Source organism: Leptodactylus fuscus, chromosome 3 (assembly GCF_031893055.1).
Source record: "Leptodactylus fuscus isolate aLepFus1 chromosome 3, aLepFus1.hap2, whole genome shotgun sequence".
NCBI classification, from domain to species: domain Eukaryota; kingdom Metazoa; phylum Chordata; class Amphibia; order Anura; family Leptodactylidae; genus Leptodactylus; species Leptodactylus fuscus.
This window is the reverse complement of record NC_134267.1, coordinates 67,815,353-67,834,892: the sequence shown is the minus strand read 5'-3', so window position 1 is coordinate 67,834,892 and position 19,540 is coordinate 67,815,353. Positions and strand designations below refer to the sequence as shown.

Here is a 19,540-nt window from a genome sequence, read left to right as displayed (position 1 = left end):
CATTCATTCCATTCATTCCTATGGGTGCGTCTTCCAGTTTCGAGTAGTACTCTCTCATCTCTAATTATTATGTACACTCAGCACCCCATCTTGACAGAAAAATAGAAATGTAGATATTTTTGCAAATTTATTAAAAAAGCACTATATATAATTTTTTAATTTTATTTTTTTCATAATGTTTCAGATGTAACTGTTTGAAGTAATCCCTCCCCTACTATTTTCTCTACAGTTTACACAGCTCAGTACTCCAAGCCCATACTCCAGGAACAGCTCTCAGTACAGAAGCAAGGGAATAGCCTTTTATAAAGGCTATTCATCTCTTACCTTTATCTTGAAGCTCCGCGCCGCCTGTTTTCAACTCTACTCCTCTTCTTAAAGGAGACCACCACAAAATGGCCGTCAGTCACGTGGAGTCGACTGTTCTGTTGGCCATTTTGCGGTTCTCCTGTAAGAAGAAGAGTAGAATTCAAAAAGGCCTGGTTGTTTCACAGTTAATAGTATGGTTGGTTGGTGTATATATATTTCTCTTCTCTTTGATGTGCACTTCTTTTGTTGGGGGGTGGGCACAGCACATATGCTGCTCCAGATGTCTACAAGATTCCTAACATTCTTTGATTCTCACTGCAGGTGACATATTGGATGACGATTCTGACTACGTGTTGCCTCCCCACCTAGTGACTGACAAATCAGTAGCTGATGTGTCACATGGCAATGAACAACTGTGTACAACAAAAACGCCTGGATCTAGTAAAGCTTCTAGTTCTAGTCCAAAGAAACCACATTCATTTAAAGGTATATACATTGGAATTTAGCTCTTTGCTGCCAAAATATGTAATTGTATATTTTTGGTATGAAGTGCATTAGTGTATACAGAGTTCTAACCTGCTGTTTTACCTTAATGGAACATATTAGAAAGTTCCTATCTAAAATCCATGTCCTAAAGTATAGATGGATGATGTGCTAGGATGAAAAGGTCCTGTCAATTCCACTAGTAACACATTTTATTTGGTATACATGGCTACCATGAATGTAAGCACAATATAACTAGTAACCACAAACCTATATAAATGTAGCTACTGTACATGTGGATTTGCTGTATAGTAGCACTCCAGCATTTTTCGTCTTATAAAGTGCAGGTTGTGGTCAGGGCCGGTTTTAGACAAAATGGGGCTCTGGGCAAAATTAAAAGTGGGGCCCCACTCGTGCATACAACATAGTCTCATTATGTTAATTCAATGTGCTGCAGGCCTATCACTGGTACTTACAGGGATGTTCTTAATGTCTTTTAAGTGGCTGTTTGTAAATTTGTAAGTTTTTTTTGCCTAGACAAACCTTATCTTTAAACATCAGTTGCAGAAGCAACAAGGCACATGCCCTTCCCTACACTAAAAAATATTTATATACATACAGAGTTATCAAATAGGTCCGCTATACCAGGACTAAATACTGTCACTTAACCCGCTAACCGCTATACCAGGACTATATACTGTCACATCACCCGCTATACCAGGACTAAATACTGTCACGTCACCTGCTGACTGCTATACCAGGACTAAATACTGTCACGTCACCCGCTGACTGCTATACCAGGACTAAATACTGTCACGTCACCCGCTGACTGCTATACCAGGACTAAATACTGTCACGTCACCTGCTGACTGCTATACCAGGACTAAATACTGTCACGTCACCTGTTGACTGCTATACCAGGACTAAATACTGTCACGTCACCCACTGACCGCTATACCAGGACTAAATACTGTCACATCACCCACTGACCTCTATACCAGGACTAAATACTGTCACGTCACCCACTGACCGCTATACCAGGACTAAATACTGTCACATCACCCACTGACCTCTATACCAGGACTAAATACTGTCACGTCACCTGCTGACCGCTATACCAGGACTAAATAATGTCACATCACCCACTGACCTCTATACCAGGACTAAATACTGTCACGTCACCTGCTGACTGCTATACCAGGACTAAATACTGTCACGTCACCCACTGACCGCTATACCAGGACTAAATACTGTCACGTCACCTGCTGACCGCTATACCAGGACTAAATACTGTCACGTCACCCGCTGACTGCTATACCAGGACTAAATACTGTCACGTCACTCACTGACTGCTATACCAGGACTAAATACTGTCACTTAACCCGCTAACCGCTATACCAGGACTAAATACTGTCACGTCACTCGCTGACTGCTATACCAGGACTAAATACTGTCACTTAACCCGCTAACCGCTGTACCAGGACTGTATACTGTCACATCACCTGCTATACCAGGACTAAATACTGTCACGTCACCCGCTGACTGCTATTTCAGGACTAAATACTGTCACTTAATCCACTGACTGGTATACCAGGACTAAATATTGTCACACCACTTGCTGACCACTATACCAGGACTAAATACTGTCACATTAGCCACTTACTGCCAGATTCCCCTCTGCCTGCATAATACAATCCACAAATAGCTATTTTTACCATATAATGCTCCCCTCACATCACCAAGCACTTCATGACTATCAGTTTCCTCCATTTCCCATATGAGGAATATAACCAGACCCCTTTTATTTACAGATGCCCCCTCATAATACCAGCCAGCAATTAACCTCTTCCTGCCCTGCACTGTAATAGTAAGCTGCAGTAAGCAGGTTCTTCCTAGGAGCCTTGTACTCCTCACTTGTGAGTGCCGGCGGCTTACAAGTCCTGGTTGGACAATGGTCCTGGACAACCAGAGAACTGATGCAGATGAAGTGTATTTAAAGAGAACCTTTCATGTCCTCAGAGATGTGCAGTATTATATACTGCTAGAAAGCCGACTGAATTCAGTGTGCTGCCAGATTTGCTGGTATTCGCCATGCGGAGATATTGGTGCTGTTAGTTTCGGCACCAATATCTCTCCACTGTCGGAAAGGCCTTCTAGCCTAGCGGCATCACTGAGTGGTAAGAAAATGCCCCTCTGACAGTACAAGGCTATGGAAGAGTACAATCAGGAGGGCGTTCCTCACAGCCCAGGAATGATGCTGAGCTATAACACCCTTTCTTCTGACAGTGGAGAGATATTGCTGCCGAAATTAATAGCACCAATATCTCCATCACCAGGCCCATACCTTGAAAGCTGGCAGTGTAATGAATTCAGTCTTTCTAGGGATATATAATACCACCCATGTCTGAGAACATGAAAGGTGTAGGTATGGGACCTGCTCCATAATTTGCATTTCTTCAATTTGGCCTGGACACACAGCCGCAAAAACAACGGCCCTAATGCCGGCCCTGGTTGTGGTGGTGGTGGTGGTTGTGGTTGGTGGTTGTTGTGGTGGTGATTGTTGTTGTTGATGATTGTTATTGTTGTTGTGTTTAGCTGTTTTATTTAATGTTTCATTTGTGAACCATTGGTCATCTTGGTTACTTCTTCCTCTCTGATGTGGTTTATCTGATCTATTCCTTGTTCAGCCTTTTCTTGACACATATAAGAGCTATGCAACTTACAGAATAGCAGAGTAAAGTAGCTGCAGTTATTTGTATGTCTATGTGGTAGAAGGTCCTGTTTAAGTGTTGTTAATTTTTATTACATCTGTACTTGTCGGCTTTTCCCCCAATGAATAACTTCTCACCGCGCACATACAGCCTTTGTCACACTCCTTTCTGCTGTTACTGGCCACTTTGCTGCAAAATAGGTAACCCTGACTTGTCAGTGCAAATATTCCTGCCTGTCACAGTACCTGCATCTCACAGCATGATACACATGTAGTTCATTTCTTTTCCATTCCTTATTTCATTAAGCAGAAGTTCATGATGAACAACGCATACTCTTTACTGCAAAATTAAGGTTTTTATATATATTTTTTTATTTATGCAGATGATGCAGATTTGTTGGCTTTGAAAAAGGAACTCCAGGATATTGGGGAGGTGCGCTCACGCTCACCTAGCAGATCACTGTCTGTTCCCAACAGGCCTAGTTCACGTCCACCACAGAGACCACCGCCTCCAAGTAATTATTCTTATATCATCTGAAGAATCAAAGAGATTGCACATATTGGCATTGCTGTAACTATACTCAAAAGATCATTATGACACAGAATTAAATTGATGAATAATTCTAGCTTGTTTTTTCTGTTAAAACCATTGAAATCTATAGGGCTCTATAGTGAAATTACAAAAATGTGAATGCTTGAGAAATGCCAAAAGACCTGTAGCTTATGTAGGAAAATAGGCTTACTTTTTGTTTGGAAACATTTATTGAAATAGTTCTTCTCATTGCAGAAAACAACATTCCAGCATCTATTCAGCAATCGGTGAAGCTTCTCCCTGGCGCTCCGCATCATCCTGTGAGTTTTAGCTGTCAATGACAATAATTTGGTATCTAAAGTGGTTATCTTTGAACCCCAGTTCATTTTAAAGCTGAATGTATCCAAAATGTTGCAATGTATGCAGTAAGCTCTCTTTAGTGGCGGCTGTTGACAGTCAAAATATTATTTATTTTATTTATTAATTTTTTTTGTGGCAGAAGACTGCAAAACTTTCTTCAAGTTCTAACTGTGGGAGGATAGAAAGTGACTATATTTCCTGTCCATCACTACCTAGCAAACAATTTAGCCAGAGGGTAGATTAAATTAAGGCACCACGAAGGCTACCTTCACACTGCTATTTATTTATCAGTCTGTTGTTCTGATCAGCCATAGGATCAGAACAATGGGCTGAAAACCAACAGAAGGAGAATAGTGAAGGATGCAAATGAAGGGTGCTTCATCTGCATGAGACTTTGTTGGCTATCCAGTCTACTGTTCTGATGCTATGACTGATTAGAACAATGAACTGGAAAACGCCATTGTGAACTTATACAAAACATTGGAATTACTGTGTTGTGTTAACCTTTTCCTGACTTTTCACCCTTTTTTTTTTCTCTCTGTGTCTTCAAAGAACTATGACATATACTTATGAGGGCTTGGGTTTTTTTGCAATTTTTGTAAGTTGTCATTTCAAATGGCAAAATTTAATATTCTATATGTTGTGGAAACTTTAAAACAAATAATTCTGCAGGTTGTCACCGCAATAGTGAGTTTATAAAACATTTTAGGGGTTTTGTCTGTAATGAAATGTATCTACGATTTTAGGCACTACTGACAGGTGTCCGTTTCAGCTTGTGAGCACACTCTTTCCGTTGTATATAAGGCATATTTATTAGTGTTGAGCGAGTAGTATTCAATCGATTACCTCACCGGCATAGGAATGCGTGTAATCGGCCGAACACCAAGGGCTTAAACAGTTTGAATATTCGATGCGTTTAACCCCTTGGTATTCGATCGAATACTACTCGCTCAACACTAGTATTTGTCTATAAATTTTAGAAACTAAACACTTCACATTTTCTTTATAGCCAAAGGACAAATCTGGAATTAGCAAACCTTACAATGTGAAACAAATAAAAACTACAACAGCTGAAGAAGCAGAAGAAACGATTAAATGGCTCATGGAGTCCAAAAAAGGTGAAGAATTTATGAAGTAACTATGATGTAACTAGTAACACATGTGCACAGTGTTGTATCTGTTTTACCAGACTTTCCTTTGTTTGTTTCTGAGAACAGGTGACCATTTACATCAGTTGTTTCTTGAAAATTTCAGTGCACAAGTGTTAGGCCAGACTTGATCTTTTTCTTGTGGGCAGCATCTAGCAGGGTACTATATTTTTAAGGCAGTGAGTTAATACAGAGCGTTCTGTGCTTCCTTTTAGCTACTTCCCCTGGCTTAAGGTCTAAATGTATGAGAAGGCAGCTAAAAATGGAGATGGGAACTCTCTGGTGTTCTTCTCAGTCAGCCTTGTGCACACAGTTTGCACATAATATAGTGTGATGCAGCTTCAACCACTTGGAGAACAGCAAATGATGGCAGTGATCGGGTGTTTAGACAACTATGTAGCAGCTTTCTTAGTCCCTATGGTGTTTTCAGTACAAGATAAGGGATGATCCCACTAGCCCCTGTGATAATGGAAATGTGGACCTGCAGTTCACATGCTCAACTGCTGCTCCATGCATTTCTATGTGGCTGCTGGAAGTAGGTGTCTCTAAAGTCCCACAGAAGTAAGAACAGTATTGGCATGAGCCTGACTTACCTATGGTGGCATGAGGTTGTGTCTGGGAGGAGATCCAGCACCACAAACTAGATACCATCTGTTTCTACCACAACACCGTGATGCTCTGAAAGCTCTGTGGACTTCCTGCTATAACTCCTGACCACCCTGATCGTTCCACAGCCTCAACTGCTTATTGGTGCATTCCAGTGCTTCTGCATCTGTGATAGTCCAGTCCGAACGTCAGGAACAGGCAGCAGAGATGTAGAGCCATGGGAAGCCAAAAGGTCATACACTGAAGAACAAAAGATCAAGCTAAGGTCACTAAACAAAAGATCAGTGAGGAATACAAATACAAAACCCTTGCAGGATCTAGATATCCAAGAACCTATGTTGCTCAGGAACAGTGGAGATGGCTTAGTAGGATTAAATAGACCAGGGCATTCTGGGATTAGCTGATTTCTTATCCATTTGGTGCACACATGCTTCATTGAATCTCAGTTGAACTCAGCTTCACTACTATCCTCCTCTCTGCAATCCCATGGCTTTTGACCTATAATTCCTATAAGTGGTTATCCATCAATTAATGCTACGGCACTGTGCTGCCTCTTTCCTTCCCGTTTTCCACAATCCTTGGTGATCCTGACGTTTTCCCTGGCCTGGAAGACAGTTTTTAAAAAATGGCTCACTTGTGGATGATGGAGGGTTGGTGGAGGTCAGGTTCGAGGGATCAATAGGATTGCCTCCATAAGAGCAAGATGGTTTGTCGGGAGGTGGATGTATTGGAGCAAGCTTGCTTGTATTTCTTGCTCATGTCATGAGGTGTGGTGCCCGATCTAATTTGTTTAGGGTATGTAGGTCTCTTGTTTTGTTGGTCCCTCTGTGTGCATCTACTGGATGCTGGGTCGCCCTAGGGAATGTTGGCTGAAGTCTAGAACCAGCTACTCTCTGTCACACACGAGAGAAGGCGGTATTTTGTGTAAAAATTTCAGTCTGTTGAAGTAATTGGGCCTAGCTGGATATGTAGTTTTCCAGATGATCACTAGATGGTGCAACAAGCCTGGTTTCTGGTCATGTAGTATTGGAAGTCAATGGAAAAATGATAGACACTAAAGACAACTAGGTGTTGCAGGTTGTAGTTGGTTATGAGGTCTGGAAGAAGGGAAGGGAGGTGCAGGGCCATATCAGTTAGTAGTGCAGTTAAAATGTCAGTATTTATCTGTAGTTCAGCAGGTAAACTGCAGGATTTCACGTCCTTCACGTTGATACAGGCAGATAGGGTTGCTCTCTAGTTGTCTGATGAGAATGGTCATAGTGTCATACCTGCAAGATCAGTATGGTGTCTTCCTCAAGGCTGGAAGTTGGAGAGGTGGCGACTGACCTCCATAACAGGGAGGTGGGGCAACAGATGGGTACTGGGCAGTTGCGTTGTCCCACTGGCAGTGCATAGTTGTGTCAGAGCTGGAGCCGTGTTGGGGTCTGGATCCCCAGGTCTGCCAGGGAGTCTAATCTGTGGACCCGGCCTGCATCAGGGCTGCGGTTTTGCATGTGCTAGAAGAAGTCGAGCCTTAGATGCAGGCAAGTGCACTAGAAGAGAGCGGAGGTCGCTGACACCCCGAAATAGTTGCATTGTGTTTGCAGGGTCAGTTAAAATAGATGGCTACCAGAAAAATGCGAAATAGGGCTTCCTTTTTTCAGAAGGAAATATCTATAGATTGTGAATCCCAGCGAGGAAATGGACCAATATGGGTCATAACATCTCTGTATAGTTCTATGGAAATAACTTGGCACTACATCTCAACCAGTCTGATAGTGATAACCTATTCTAATGATAAGCAATCAGTGTGAGGTCTTGGAGTATATTCAGAAGGTGATATTAGGCACTGAATTTGAGGCTTATTCCACATCCAACATCAAACTCCCAAATTGAAAACTCCTATTGAAGTGAATGAAAGGCAGAAAAATACCACCTGGCAGGTGCAGAATTTGGTGAAGCAGAAAATTTCAGCTTCAAATTCCTAAAGCTGAAACTTTCATCTAGAGAAAGATGCCGTTTGCCCTTTAAAAACGTTTGAGATTTGAAGACCCATTTTAGTTGTTCTGTTGCCTGTGGTGTTCTCTACAATAAAGTCTTAGAGGGAGTCTCAGGCCAGATAAATAACTTGTGACCTTTTAAGTATTATTAAAATTATATTTTATATTACACCATTAAAACTGTACTTAAGACTGTGCATAGAGAATTACCTACTGTATAATGAATGTCGTAATGAAAGAGTCGGCTTATATTTCAGAAAAACCAGCTGAAGATGTGAAAACTGGACTGCATCGCAACCAGAGCTTTCCAAAAGCACAACCTAAATCTATATCCCCCAAGGTGTCACATCTGCATTCACTAGAAGCAGAGGCAGTGCTGCTCCCACATAGACCCCCTCCCAAGGTGCCGAGTTCTCGACCAGTTCCCCATCAGAGAACTACCATCAGCACGGACGTAAGTCATGTTATATTAGAAGTTGTATTCCCATCTCATCCTTTCAGGGTTGAGAAACACATGAAATAATGTTGAAAGGGTATTCTTCACAATCTAATTTACAGAGTGTGGCAAATTGTTTGCAAATGCATGTCTTTAACAATAAACTGAAAAAGGACATTATTACAAGTTATATCACTGAAAAAGGCTACATTTACCTGGTGTCAGATGTAGCAATGGTTGCCTGCAGGACGCAGACAAGCCCAAATGGTATAAGGTGGGGATAGCACAAATATAGAATACTAAATGCAATAATCCATGACGGGGAAAGTGGATACCAGCATTCACTGGGAACATGGATAAGGCTAATATAAGGTACCAGGCACAAAATAATAACACCCATACTATTACACCAGGCAGGCTGCCTAGGAAATATATATGTATCCTGCAAAAAAATGAATTAATAACCATGAGGTATTAGCTGATATCTTGGTCAAAATACACACAGAGTCCCCAAGTGTTGTGACAATATTATAAATCATATCACTGAACATTCCCTGCAGGACAAATGCTTATCTTTAGCAAACTTGCCTGGCCTTCCTGATGTGGCTGCTTATGTATCTACATTGTTGACAGCTCATTGTGTAGGTTCCCAACCACCACTCTTCTGTAGAAGCAGTCACCGTGCACAGCAAAACCAGAAAGTGAGTTCTAGTACAGTATCAGCAGGGAAGAAGAAATGGAAGATGAGTCGTCCATGCCGTTTTTTAAAAAAATATTATGTATTATTTGCTCCTACGTTATATTATTTAACGTTGGAGCAAACTGTGCAGCTGCTTCAGGCCTCCTCTCCGTGGTCGACTAGGAAACTTCCACATTTTGGGTGCTCTTTGAGATGGCTCCTTAGGATGCAGATGAATATTAAAATAATGTTGACATGAGAAGCTGACGGCTCCATGCTTCACTATTCAGGCTACAGCTGAGGCGGGGACCACAATGAGTGCAGAGCCAGAGACAGCAGTATATATGGAGTCTGAAGGCAGGTCCATGGAAGTGGCAGTGAAGTGAGCAGAATCTTTACAATTTTTTTTAGAATGGTCACTATATTGTGTGGGCACTTTAAAATTAAAATCCTTTGAACTAGGCCCACCAATATGTTAAAACCATCCTGACCCTGGTGGTCACAAAACCTGATATAAATAATTTATTAATGTATAGAAGCAAATATTCTGTGTTGGCTCTTTTGGTCACTGTGACATGTATTTGAGACCAGCTGGTCCAACAGAAGTGTCCTTTTGCCTTTTCTGGAAACCGTAGCCCTTCCTAATATTTACTTGTATTATTGATTATTAAAATAAGTTATTCTATGCTAGTACAGAAAGTGGTCAGAGGTCTAACTTTTTGTGTTACACCCAAGATACAAACAAAGTAATCCCAACCAAGTTAGATGCAGCCAGTATGTGACTATGTCCCCTACTGTGAAGCAAGAATCACTAGGAATAGAAATAGTCCTTCATAAAGTGCTACTTTTATTTTTGTTAGTGATTAAAGTAAATGACCTAATGACATGTAATAAAAAGATGCAAACACTGAATGTTCAATGTACGGTATATACTTGTAGCTATTGCAGCTCAGGCTCATTAAAGTTAGTGGGGCTGAACTTCAATACTATGGATAGGGCACTGGAAGCAACTAGCTATGTGTTTCTAAATCTTTGACAACGGCTTTATCTTTAGTGATTTATGTACCATGTATTACAGTGGGGAGGTTTTTACCTTTTTTTTTTCTGTTCAATAGTTTAATGAAGAATCGAAAACGGAACAGTCTCAACAACAAGGTGCAGAATCTCCTAAACTGGGGTACAATGGGGGAAACTCCGACATTGTATTGCCACTGAGACCTCCACCCAAAATTCCTCCCAAACCAAAACCTGAGCCTTGTGTGAATTCAATTGATTCAAATGTTAATGTGACAGCTGAACCTGATCTGGAGAGCAATGACCTCATAACATTAGATCTGATGGATGAGCCACCAAATAAAGATACAAAGCCTGTTAAAGTAAATAATGCAGAACCTGCAGGGATGGAATATCCACTTAAGTTCAGCAGAGCTTCTGAATTGGTTACCAATTCAGATGTGAATATTGGACTTTGTCAAGCAGCTCCTCTAGTCCACAAAGCAGAGTTACAACCTCAGCCAGGTACCTCTACTTCTTCAGTTTCCTCAACTGTTTCTATTGGACCTCAGAAGGAGGTTAAAACAAAAGATACAGATAATGGAGACATTCCAAAATTACGTCCAGTACCCAAACCAAGAACAATCCCACCTCAGATTGTAAAGTCTCAGGAAGTCAAGCAGAGTGAGGAGGCTCCTTCTACCCCTCAGACTAAGGTTACATCAGAGGAGGAGGTGTTAAACAGTAATGCTTTTCCCCCAGCAGTTCCTCCTCGAAGAAAGAAGTCGGCCCCTGCAGCTTTCCACCTTCAGGTGTTACAAAGTATGAAGAGTTTGTCTCAAGATGATGCAGCGACCAATAAGAATAACAATAACAGTTCGAGTAAGGAGACTTTAGTGAATATAGATTTTTTTTGTGAAGCTGTAAGCACAAAGGACACCAGTGTTCACCAAAACAATTTCACTCAACTCCTAGAGCCACAAAGAAGCTGGTCTTCTGAAGGGACCGTTTTGGATGAGCATGTGGTATTTCAGTCCACAAACCTTGGTACTTCCAAAGACCAGTTTACCGCCAATGGTAATGATATGTTTCAAGATGAAGCAAAAAGTGATAATACAATCCCAGAGGGATCTTGTGAATCTCCATGGTGACTGAAGATATAGCAAATTAAATTTACAGGACATGTTACAGAGGAAAGGTTTTCGAAACATCTGTGTAAGATGTTCGTTTTCTTAATTCTGAAGACTGAAGAATTCCAGTTTTAGTTGTGGAGAGAGATTTTCCTAAGCACAATAACCTTTCCGTCCAGTGAGCCCATTGAAGGATGCTGCAGGCAGCCGTGCCCTGTGTAATGTGGCATATGAACGTTTTTTTTTTTTTATTTTAAATTTAAAATACTCAAAATTCTTACACACATATCTGTTTCTGGTTTACGCTGGGTTCACACCAGCGTCTGGAGTCCGTTATCAGGTTTTCATCTTCTTCATGCAGAAGACGGAAACCTGTCATTCCGAGTCCGGCCGTGAGCGCCGGTGAGCGTTTTATGCTCTCCGCGGCAAAACCGTTTTTTTTAAAACCGGACACAGAGTACTGCATGTCCGATTTAAAAAAAAAACAAAAAAAAAAAAAACCGGTTTTAGAGCATAAAACGCTCACCGGCACTCACGGCCGGACACTTTTCAAACCCATTCAAATGAATGGGTTTGAAAAGATGCCGGCAGGTTTCCGTCTCCTGCCCCTGTTTTGTGCAGGAAACGGAAACCTGCAGAACGGACTCCGGGCGCAGATGTCAACGAGCCCTTACTATTACTTAGAAAACTTGTGTTAGGTAGACATTAAAGTGTACCTCCACTTGTACAGAAAAACTAGTGCAGGAGTTTAGGTAGGGAGATTTATTCAACGATACATACCAGTATACCTTGATTTGAGACAGAAAACTGGCTGAGAATTTTATATTTATTTTATTAATCATCCATCAAAGAGATATGGCTTGTCAAAAGAAGCATGGCTTAGGAACTGAGCCAGCAACCATAGCTGTGGGGTCTCTGCTGTGTACAACCTGGTTTACACGGTGTCAGTGCCTGCGATCAGAGATGTCTATAAGCGGCTAATAGTATAATAAATAAAAGTTTTTATAAAAATTCATATAAAAGGAAAAGAAATGAAAAAAACAAAACACATTAGGTATCTCTGAGTTCACAATAGTAAATATGCTTTACATTGCATCATACACAGAATTATAAAAAAAAAAATAATATAGAAATACAATAGTTTTTCAAAGTTTTTATTTATTTAAACATTATACCTTTATTAAATGTACAAAATATATAAATTGTGATTATCCTGACCCACAGAATGTAGGTAACTTTATAGAGACAAATACCATAAAAAAATGGCTTGCAGTTTTGTGTTTTCCTAGTTCTATCCCATTCTAATTTTTTTCAGCTTCCCAGTACATTGCAGATTATTAAATGGCGCTATTATGAAGTGAATTTTATCCACAAAAATAAATATTCATATGGCTCTGTGAACAGAGAAAAAAAAAAAGTTATAGCTTTTGAATAGACTGAGTTTATTTAAAAGAGGAAAAAAAAAAAACCAAACAGGAAAGGATTAAGATGTTACACAAGGTATGATAAAATTTTAGTTTACAGCTAAGGCCCCATGGGACAATCTGCGTCACCAAAGCGCTGCGGGAAAAGCCAAGGTGGGAACCCATCGCGGTTCTTCCTGCAGCACTTTAAACATAAAGTTCACAGAGTTTTCCTCTGCGGACTTTACCATTATATCTACGTGGAAGCTGCCGATGTTTCCGTAGATATAATTGACATGGTAAATAAATAGAGAAAGATCGGCATCACTCCGTGGACGATGATACAATTATTCTTTAATCCATGTTAGTAATAAAGCACAAAAAAGGTACAGAAAAAGTGAAAAAAGAAAAACATTTAAAAAACATTGGCGTTTTTTAAATGTTTTTCTTCTTTTTTCACTTTTTTGTACTTAATTACTAACATGGATTAAAGAATAATTTTATCATCATCCATGGAGTGATGCCGATCTTTCTCTTTTTATTTACCATTATTCCTGCTTCTTGGTCCGAAAGCAGATTGCGCACCCCGAAGAGGATTTCAGATTATTCAAGGTGAACTCCAAATCTTTTTTTTTTTTTTTTTTTTCTTTTACATATAATTGACATGTTGATTTTGGAAATCAAAGTGTTTCCGAGCTGCAGTTTTCACCGCAAAGTGGGCAAGGGATTCACATGAATCCCATCCACTTTGCATTTACTGTAAAATGCTGCAAATTTTCCTACAGTGTTTCTGACCCATGGGGCCCTGGCCTAAAGGGGTTTTCCAGGCAAAAATTGCAAAAGGTCTGTTAGTGCTATTAGTAAGTTAATAAGAGCACCCAAATACCTATTAGCAGTGTTGGAGTGATTTCTGGGTTTCTCTGTGAGCTCTGGCATCTTGGTACCGCATCTCTTCTCTTCTGCCATGTAGAAGAAGAATCTGTTTAAAGAATCTGTTAAGAATTTATTTAACAGAAACATAGTAAAATAATTGTTGCAAACCTATGCACTGCAGTTTTCTCTTTATAAGTGAAGGTACACCTTAAGGTCTCTTATTTGGTACTTGCTGTAGTTGATGGTCTTACACTACACAGCTGCATGAAGACATTTACTCATAGAAAGTGACAACAGTTTGGTTTAGTCCATAGTTCATACATACATCTCTAATACAAGATGACTTTGCTGTGTTTATTCATTGTGCAGTGTAATGTATCCTCTGCTAAGTTAATACAATGGAAAAGTCAGATTTTTTTACTGGATTTATCCTTTGACTGAAGCCCCACATGGAGTAAACACTGTGGATTGTCCTCAGCAGAAATGCTACAACAAAAACCGTGGTGTTTTACAGTCCCTGCAAAATATAATCCCATCCACACATTCCAGAAAAATACTGTCGAGTTTTGGGAAATTTCAGCATGTTAATTATACTTAGAGAAACGCTGGCTGTTTCTTTATAGGTATAAGTGAAACACAAAGTCCACAGAGGAAAACTCTGCAAACTTTCTGTGAAAAGCACTGCGGGAAAAACCACAACGTTTGTCCCCCAGTGCTTTTTGGCTGTGGCCCACTATGTGGGACCTTAGCCTTAAACTGGTTTTCTCATCTTTTAAAGTGATGACATATTTTAGGATATTCCTTTGGTCTTTGATCCACGTCAAACCACCTGTGTCTGAGACCCCGTCCCCTCAAAGTTCCTGAAAATAACACACAGGGTTAGGTTAGCAATGAATCCCCTTCCACTGCAGCTCTCCCCGGCCACCCAGATGTGCAGATGACTGGGGCAAAACTATGATGAGTACAAACACTGAAGGGAGATGCAGTGCTACACCAGCATTGGGCTATATCGCTGAGATTCTGTCTTCCAAATTACATCAGGGAAGACAGGCTTGCACTTTCCAGTGAGCGCCCTCTATTGGTTTGCAACACTGAGGCAACTGACTTCCTAATTACATCATGGAAGACAGATTTGCATATTCTTCCCATGGTCCCTTGCACAGTGGAGTGCTAAAGGCTTAATAAGTCTCCACACACCTAAATGGTGGTCTCTCCCCAAGGAGTGACGATATCCCCCTAACACCAGCACTGGGTGATTTTCTTTCTTAGGATTGTAGATGATCCCAGAGGTCAGGCCCCCACTGACCATAAAGCAATCAATGTGGATCAGACCATTGGGATATGTCAACTCTTTACAAGATTGAAAACCCCTTTAAAGGCTGGTGTTACTCTATCTACTCTTATCTGCTACTGTTGTATCTTTTATCACTAGGAGATTGCATTCTTGCACTCTAAATATTGCTGGCTTTAGTCATTACAGCTTATGAGTGCTTTATGTTTACACCAGCTAGGTATGCACACGTACTGTTCCTGTGTAACACCTGAAGAACTTCACAAGTTGAGAAAAGCAGATCTGCTGCATTGAAACTTTACTACAATAGTGATATATTATTCTTTATGGAAACATTTCTATAAGTTTGTATTTTCGGTACAGATAATAAAATAGCACAACAAGATAAGAATATCAAATGCTGTAATTGTGGAGATTAAAAAAAAAACAAAAAAAAAACCATTCCATGCCAATGAAATGGAATATCTACCTCACCTTAAATAATATTGACATTTTCTGTCCTTTCCCTGTAAAATAAAATAAAATAAATTATAAAATTTATTAGGAAGGGAGGATTCGATATTATTTTATGTGAGCAATCCTTTAGCTATACTTGGACACACTACACAGATATGTCTACTGCTTTATACACCACTGCTTCTGGTAAATACCAATACGAGCTGTACATTTTACAATAACTTCAATATTTTTCTTACTAGAACATCCAGTTTTTCAAAGCCACTGCTGTTATAATATTTTACTATGAATAAAAGCAAATTACTAAATAAAATCAATCAGAATTCTCATCTGTTTCATTTTTGTCAATCATGATACATGCGTAATAGAAATGAACACCCTATTGAAGACCATCACAATACACACGTCACATAGACGACATTTCATCCAGAAAAAAAAAAAAAAAGTACCAGTAAGTGTCATCTTTTCTTCATGTTTTCATGATAGCACTTACCGAGATAATCATAATATCAAGAAATTCATCAGGAAGATAAAGCATACCATATCACCGGAGATGCTGGAATTCCTTTTTCCTGTCAAATCCGAAAAAAAATCTTCAATGAAATACAAAGCACAAGCACTGATATTACTGACACATTTCTTATGTATTATCGGTGGATGAACACTCTTTGACGCTACAAACCAAATATACATTATGCAGTAATTCATACCTGAGACTTGAGAGAAAAAGCCTACAGGTATTGGAGCTAATTTGTCAATGTTTTTACAGCATTCTTCTAGCACTTTTTTTTCCTGCTTCTCTCTCCACTTCCCCGGTGAGCAGTCCAAAAAATTTACCAAATCATGCTACAAATTGTCAAATTATACCGTAAACCTACTCCAGCTCATGTATATTTTCGTGGAACGTGGACAAAGATGCCATCTCCTTTATTGATTTCTTTTGTCTTTATTGGTTTCCAGTGGATAAGACCATGACTGCAGGGAAAGCACAGGCTAAATCTAGACATGAGCGAACACTGTTCGGCACAGCCATTCCAAACAGCACGCTCCCATAGAAATGAATGGACGTAGCCGACACGCGGGGGGTTAAGCGACCGGCCGCCGGCAAAGTGTACGTGCCAGCTGCTTCCATTCATTTCTATGGGAGCGTGCTGTTCAGAACGGCTGTGCCGAACAGTGCTCGCTCATCTCTAAATCCAGCTATCAGTGTTACTGGGACAAAAGCAGGACTCGCCACTGTAGAGGATAGACCTGAATTGCAGCTTCCTTTGCCATCTTGCCTTACACCATGATAGCCTTTGAGAGTCGTGGCGTAAGGTTCTTTGCCTCATTTGCAATAACTGGCATGTCTATTAACAAGAAACCGCTCACAATCATCCCACAAATTTGTTAAGCTTTATGCTCCTTCTACATGCCACAGATTGGAGCTAGGGGCTGGAAAATATGATTCTTAGTGACGCTACTTTTTGTGACGCCAAAAAAAGGGGAAAAGCCCAGAGGGCACTCACCACATAGCCGGAAACTTCTTTTCTTTAAAAGTTCAATCCTTTATTGCGGCATGTTTAAAAACAGCTCCTGGGAGGGAGTAAAGTGCACATAGGCAAAGAGGCAACAGCCGTTTCACGCTAATGTAGCGCTTTCTCAAGCCCATTTTTATTTATTTATTTTTTTAAACTTGTTTTATTGAAAATTACACTCACCAGCCACTTTATTAGGTACACCATGCTAGTAACGGGTTGGACCCCCTTTTGCCTTCAGAACTGCCTCAATTCTTCGTGGCATAGATTCAACAAGGTGCTGGAAGCATTCCTCAGAGATTTTGGTCCATATTGACATGATGGCATCACACAGTTGCCGCAGATTTGTCGGCTGCACATCCATGATGCGAATCTCCCGTTCCACCACATCCCAAAGATGCTCTATTGGATTGAGATCTGGTGACTGTGGAGGCCATTGGAGTACAGTGAACTCACTGTCATGTTCAAGAAACCAGTCTGAGATGATTCCAGCTTTATGACATGGCGCATTATCCTGCTGAAAGTAGCCATCAGATGTTGGGTACATTGTGGTCATAAAGGGATGGACATGGTCAGCAACAATACTCAGGTAGGCTTTGGCATTGCAACGATGCTCAATTGGTACCAAGGGGCCCAAAGAGTGCCAAGAAAATATTCCCCACACCATGACACCACCACCACCAGCCTGAACCGTTGATACAAGGCAGGATGGATCCATGCTTTCATGTTGTTGACGCCAAATTCTGACCCTACCATCCGAATGTCGCAGCAGAAATCGAGACTCATCAGACCAGGCAACGTTTTTCCAATCTTCAATTGTCCAATTTCGATGAGCTTGTGCAAATTGTAGCCTCAGTTTCCTGTTCTTAGCTGAAAGGAGTGGCACCCGGTGTGGTCTTCTGCTGCTGTAGCCCATCTGCCTCAAAGTTCGACGTACTGTGCGTTCAGAGATGCTCTTCTGGCTACCTTGGTTGTAACGGGTGGCTATTTGAGTCACTGTTGCCTTTCTATCAGCTCGAACCAGTCTGGCCATTCTCCTCTGACCTCTGGCATCAACAAGGCATTTCTGCCCACAGAACTGCCGCTCACTGGATGTTTTTTCTTTTTCGGACCATTCTCTGTAAACCCTAGAGATGGTTGTGCGTGAAAATCCCAGTAGATCAGCAGTTTCTGAAATACTCAGACCAGCCCTTCTGGCACCAACAACCATGCCACGTTCAAAGGCACTCAAGTCACCTTTCTTCCCCATACTGATGCTCAGTTTGAACTGCAGGAGATTGTCTTGACCATGTCTACATGCCTAAATGCACTGAGTTGCCGCCATGTGATTGGCTGATTAGAAATTAAGTGTTAACGAGCAGTTGGACAGGTGTACCTAATAAAGTGGCCGGTGAGTGTATATAACAAAGCAAAAAGTACAATCAGGAAAAATACGTTCACAAATGAGCATAAAGAAAAATACAGGAAAAATCACAACTTAACAGATATGCCACATTGCCATCCCACTTCAGCCCTACCCCACCCTCCACATCAAAAGTACAGTAACGAGTAAAGTATCAACGTCAGTTATCACATGTCCTATTGATACAAGGGACCATGGACCTACCAGGCAGACGTCACCCCTCAAGACATAAAGGCGTCCAGCGCTGAACGCATTGAGGGAGAAGAGTATTAAGTTGCGGCGGAATTACATCACGCTCCCCATACCTTATCAAATGTCTGAGGACAGCCTCTCCCCTTATATATAATTTGGTTAAGTGGAAGGATCGAATTGATCAACTTCCGCCATTGAGATACTGATGGAGACCGTGGGGCCATCCACTGTAAGGCAATGGCCTTCCTGGTGTAAAACAGACATTCCCGAAGAAAAATTCAGGTATGCTGCCACTCCTCCTCCAGTACAAAAAATAGGCAGACTCCAGGAGAAAGTGGGACAGGGCAACCCAGGACATCCACCAAGAGGTCCACCACCCCCTCCAGAAGGTTTGTAGAATTGAACAACTCCGCACCATGTACCAAAAATCCGCGTGAGCACATGGACACCTAAGGCAATTCGGGCTAGGCAAGCGACCCATCTTATGTAAGCAGGCTGGGGTCAGGTAACACTGATGTAAGATGAAAATTTGAATCAGTTTATTTTTGGCCGAAGGTGAGACGTATAGAGGAGATTCCAAAATTTCCTGAAACGTCTCATCTGTTAGTTCCGGAATATTGGTGCGCCAACGCATCAGAGCTGGGACCTCAGCTAAAGACACCTTCACATGGATCAGAACCACAATTACCCCTGTCCCACAGGCCCGATGCCTTGGGGTAACCCTGGACTCCGACCTATCCTTCAAGCCACACGTTCAAACCCTTAACACTTCCTGCCGCCTCCAACTCAAGAACATCCATCGAATCCGCTCCTTCCTCAACCCTGAAACCACTAAGATGCTCGTCCAGGCTCTCATAATCTCCCGCTTAGACTACTGCAACACCCTTCTCCATGGACTCCCAGCAAACACCCTCGCCCCCCTCCAGTCCACCCTAAACTGTGCTGCTCGTTTAATTCAACTCTCCCCCAATCTTCATCGGCTGTTCCCTCTGCCAGTCCACTGGTTACCTATAGCCCAGCGAATTGAGTTCAAGCTACTAACGC

The 19,540-nt window shown here is 41.2% G+C and overlaps 1 protein-coding gene across 1 annotated transcript in view; it reads left to right on the top strand.

Annotated features, from left to right (window-relative positions):
• Nucleotides 1–11,408, top strand: part of SYNJ2 (synaptojanin 2) — a 101,856-nt gene extending 90,448 nt beyond the window's left edge. The window contains exons 22-27 of the mRNA XM_075267682.1: nucleotides 628–792; nucleotides 3,883–4,014; nucleotides 4,287–4,351; nucleotides 5,401–5,509; nucleotides 8,382–8,578; nucleotides 10,355–11,408. Coding sequence (XP_075123783.1) covers nucleotides 628–792; nucleotides 3,883–4,014; nucleotides 4,287–4,351; nucleotides 5,401–5,509; nucleotides 8,382–8,578; nucleotides 10,355–11,383 — 1,697 coding nt within the window. The 3' untranslated portion in view covers nucleotides 11,384–11,408. The remainder of the gene's footprint in view (nucleotides 1–627; nucleotides 793–3,882; nucleotides 4,015–4,286; nucleotides 4,352–5,400; nucleotides 5,510–8,381; nucleotides 8,579–10,354) is intronic.
• The last annotated feature ends 8,132 nt before the right edge of the window (nucleotides 11,409–19,540 follow it).